The sequence below is a fragment of the Pistacia vera genome, unplaced genomic scaffold, assembly GCF_008641045.1.
Source record: "Pistacia vera cultivar Batoury unplaced genomic scaffold, PisVer_v2 Contig21, whole genome shotgun sequence".
NCBI classification, from domain to species: Eukaryota; Viridiplantae; Streptophyta; class Magnoliopsida; order Sapindales; family Anacardiaceae; genus Pistacia; species Pistacia vera.
The window spans coordinates 456,127-460,156 of NW_022196013.1; the positions used below are offsets into that span (position 1 = coordinate 456,127).

Below are 4,030 nucleotides of genomic sequence, written 5' to 3' on the forward strand. Positions count from 1 at the left end.
GTTGGTTTCTTTATTTATCTTGTAAATCTTGTAAACCCTGTTCTGTTTGTTTTTCAATTTATAACTTAGAATTTCCTATGGACATATAGTGGAAGATGGTAATTGCTAAAACGTTTTCCATCATACTATGGTGCAGAATTTGAGAAGCTGTGGTCTTTCTCCGGTTTGTGCAGAATTTGCGAAGCTACAGAATTTCTCCATTTTGGCAGAATTTGAAAAAATCAACTGTGCAGCATTAATTGGACTTACTATTTAGGATGTTAGGATGGAACCTGTTTAGGATGAAACTGGAGAAAAAATTCAGTTATGGTTATATCTTTCATGAACTTTTATTTTATTTTTATGTGAATAAATATGGTTTCCATGTATTTGCACATGATCATCAATACAAATTGTACTTACTTTTTTCTATTTGTTCTTTTTGGTGCTGGAGGGAAGCATTAATTGCAAACATTAAAGATCCAAGTTTTATTTTTAGATAAACCCGGTAATTTTATTAAAAAGTAAAAGAATTACAATCTAAAAAGGGGACTCCGTTTTACAGCCGAGAACCTTGGACATGCCCAAGCCCCAAGGGACCGAACTACACAAAGAAAAAAGACCAAGCAAGGATATACAATCCTTATACACAAAAGCAACACAAACACAAGTGACAAGACAACCAAACTGAAGAATTCGGCCAGAAACTGCAGCAAATGCAGCAATCACGCTGCAGCTCCATACACACCATTGCCCAAATCACCACATCAATTCTAGCACACACCACCTTGCACATACTACCCAAGACTCTTGGAAACTGCAGAAACAAACTACAACCTGCACAGCTGCTCAATCTGCTAGTGCAAAAACTACAACATGCCTAGGCTTCATTTCTAGCACCCACCAACCTGCACCAGTTGCAGAAAAATCATGGACTCTGCATAAAATGCAGCAATCTAAATCAACAATGCACACACTAATAGAATTAAAAAAAAAAAAAAACTATTTTCTTTGGCATAATTGATGAAGAACACCTTTTGGAATCTTTTGTGGCTCCCCCTGTAATCATTAGACCATATCACCAAAATAGAAGAACAAACAGACACCTTTCAACAACTGCCAATAGAGTCAAATATAGAACAGTGAAAGGCCAAAAGTTATTAAATTGCATGTATAGGTCCAACAAAATTAATTCCAAGATCATAACTATATATATGAAAACTATATTGCATAAGATATTGTACCTTCACAATCATCCATGACCACATTAGCATACCATAATGCCAAACATCACAAATATTCTCAATGAAAAATATGAAAATAGAATGTAGAATATAAGATTTAGTTATGCTTCAGCTAACACATAAACATTCTGCACTAACAAAACTAGCCTTAAATGTTTTTGTATCTCACATTATCTCACATAATGTTCCTGATTGATAACAACAATGGGATGAATTTCAGATTTTGAAACTACCTCAGGTTCAACAACTTCGTCTTGGAGCTGTTGACGATCAGTCGCATCATTTTTGGTCTCCTAAGTCTACCACAATGGCCATTTCTAGCGTTTTTGTATTCTCAAGTGTTGTTTCCTAATCACAAAGTTACATACATTGCCATTAAGTTCCAATATAAAACAATACTAGAAATCGGAAATAAAAAAGGTACTAATAAGAAAAAGAAAGAAAGGTTAATTACTTCAGGTTTTTGGCAACCACACCAACAGAAATTGAGCAAGAATGATGTGATAGAGGAAGGCAGCATGAATGCCATGGTAACCTTTTGAAGCAACATCATGGAAACATGATATAGCACTACTATAATTATATTTAAGCTTAAAATTTATACCATATATGGTGAAAAATTACAACTGAAATTTGTTCTTACATAGAAGATGCTACTGGTATCAAGTTCTTCATAAGGATGTGGACCACAAAAAACATCCTTGACAATTAGCGCACTCAGCAACTGCCAAGGTTTGATATCATATATATATTTATCTCATAAATCATATGACACACACAAAATTGCATAATGAAATGTGACAATTATTTGGTTACGTGATAAATTACGCAGAAGATGATGAAGATAATGTAGAAGGGTACGTACCATTGCATTGCAGCAACATAACACAATTTGCACCCTGTAAAATACAGAATAATTAACAATCAGTATATCCACAAAAATATCATGGTTGTCTCTAACCTTCTTGTGGCTATCTCTTATGCTTCGTTGGGTACCTTTCTCAAATGAGTTTCCTCCCACTTCCCCCAACCTCCAAACTGTAGCTGTAATTATGGGTTTATGTCTCATCACCCATGAAACGAAGGAATGCCATATATACTAGAGCCATCACCACCTAAAAAGCTTCAAAATGGAGACGAAAGTACTCTCCTAAACAGTGGAAAACCTAAATAAAGATCATAAAATAGAAAGAATTCAATATTATACGATTTGACGGCTTGGATATGTCGGCGATAGCGACTTTGGCAAAGCGAGACGGAGCTGGAGGTACTGTGAAACGCACCACTCGTGGATGCAAATGACGAAGGTGGTGTCTTGGTGTACGGTTGTGGCAGCAACTCTGTCGAAGTTGCGACGACGAGGTTTAAGGTGGAGAGATTTTAGGCGGTGGGGGCTAAACGAATTTTGCTTAATGGTTTGGTTTGCAAATTTAGGGCAGATGAATTTTGGGAGGGAGATTTAAATTTAGGGAATTCTAATTTTGGAAATTAGGGTTACTAAAATGAAAAAAAAAAATTACGTTTAGGAAAGTGACGTGGCAACTTGCTGATGTGGCGTATGAGGTGGCAACGCCACATCATCTATCACATCATGGAGTAAGAGAATGGTGTAAAAAGATTGTGTAAAGATATTATTAGTCAATACAGAAACAAGCACAGGTAAATGGCAACAAGAACATAACAGTCTCCAAAACACACAAAAAGCTTCATGGTCTTTCTTCATTATTCTCTACCCCTCTTCATTTTATCTCTTTTATCTTTCTCTAGTTCTTCTCCAACCCCGTCTGTATTATCTTTTAATTGCACCCCACCCTCTAAAAATGCTCTCTTCCACAACAAATCCATTCAAATCGTCATTGATTATCTCACCCTTCAATTAACAGAAACTCGGCTCATAACCTCAACCACTAATATTGGGCTGGACCGGCTCTTTATTGTCATGCAATGCTTCCCCAATTTGATCCTGGCAACAAGCACACTCCGCGCCCAAATGGCCAAAGAAACCATTCCATTCACTGCCCAAATGCCACCGCCGTAACAGCTTGGCTTGATGATTGCTACCTTCACTACTTCTCTTCTCAATACGCAAATCTTGACACTATCAATTATTGGTCTTGCCATAACCAAACCAAAGTCATGGAACCGACTGCTGAGACTCTTATGTTGAGACTTAGAGCTGATATCAAAATGGCCATCCACCTCAGGTTTTCAACTAGGAAGGTCGAGGCCCCATCTGGGAATTCAACTGAAGTTTATTGTGGTCTTGTTTAGTGTGTCCACGATGTGTCACCTGAAGACTGTGAAATTTGTGTGGGGAAAAGCTTTCAAAAGCTGTATGAGCGTTGTGGTGGCAGAGAAGGAGGCACTGTGTTTTCTGGACATTGCATTGTGCGGAATGAGGGTTACAAGTTCTTCTCTAATATCAAAGGTGGTGGGTGGTTAATTGGCAATGATTCTGGTTTTGGGGGCGTTAGGATTTGGGAGAGTAATGAAGATGGTGGCAGTGATGGTAGTTTTAGAGTGAAAGTAGCAGTTATTTGAGGGGTTGCGGTGGCTTGTTGTATTGGGATTGTTTTGTGTGCTTGGCTACTAAAAAGATCGATTATCAATAAAGCTAAGGTGGCATCGTTTGCTGAGGCTGGAAGATGGACTAGAAACTGATCAATAAACATATATTATTGCTTCTTGTGAATTGACTTTATTATCAAATCGATTATATTTGGAAGAAGACAAAGTGGCAAGGGTAAAAACCAAGAACACTCTTTGGCATCTTTTTATTGTTCTGCATTGTGTTCGCGCTTGTATTA

The 4,030-nt window shown here is 37.4% G+C and overlaps 1 protein-coding gene across 1 annotated transcript; it reads left to right on the forward strand.

Annotated features, from left to right (window-relative positions):
• The first annotated feature begins 3,167 nt into the window (after window positions 1-3,167).
• Window positions 3,168-3,764, forward strand: LOC116129249 (putative cysteine-rich repeat secretory protein 10). The gene is made up of 2 exons (XM_031414999.1): window positions 3,168-3,443; window positions 3,495-3,764. Exons 1-2 carry the CDS (start codon window positions 3,168-3,170, stop codon window positions 3,762-3,764), a joined length of 546 nt encoding a protein of 181 aa, XP_031270859.1.
• The last annotated feature ends 266 nt before the right edge of the window (window positions 3,765-4,030 follow it).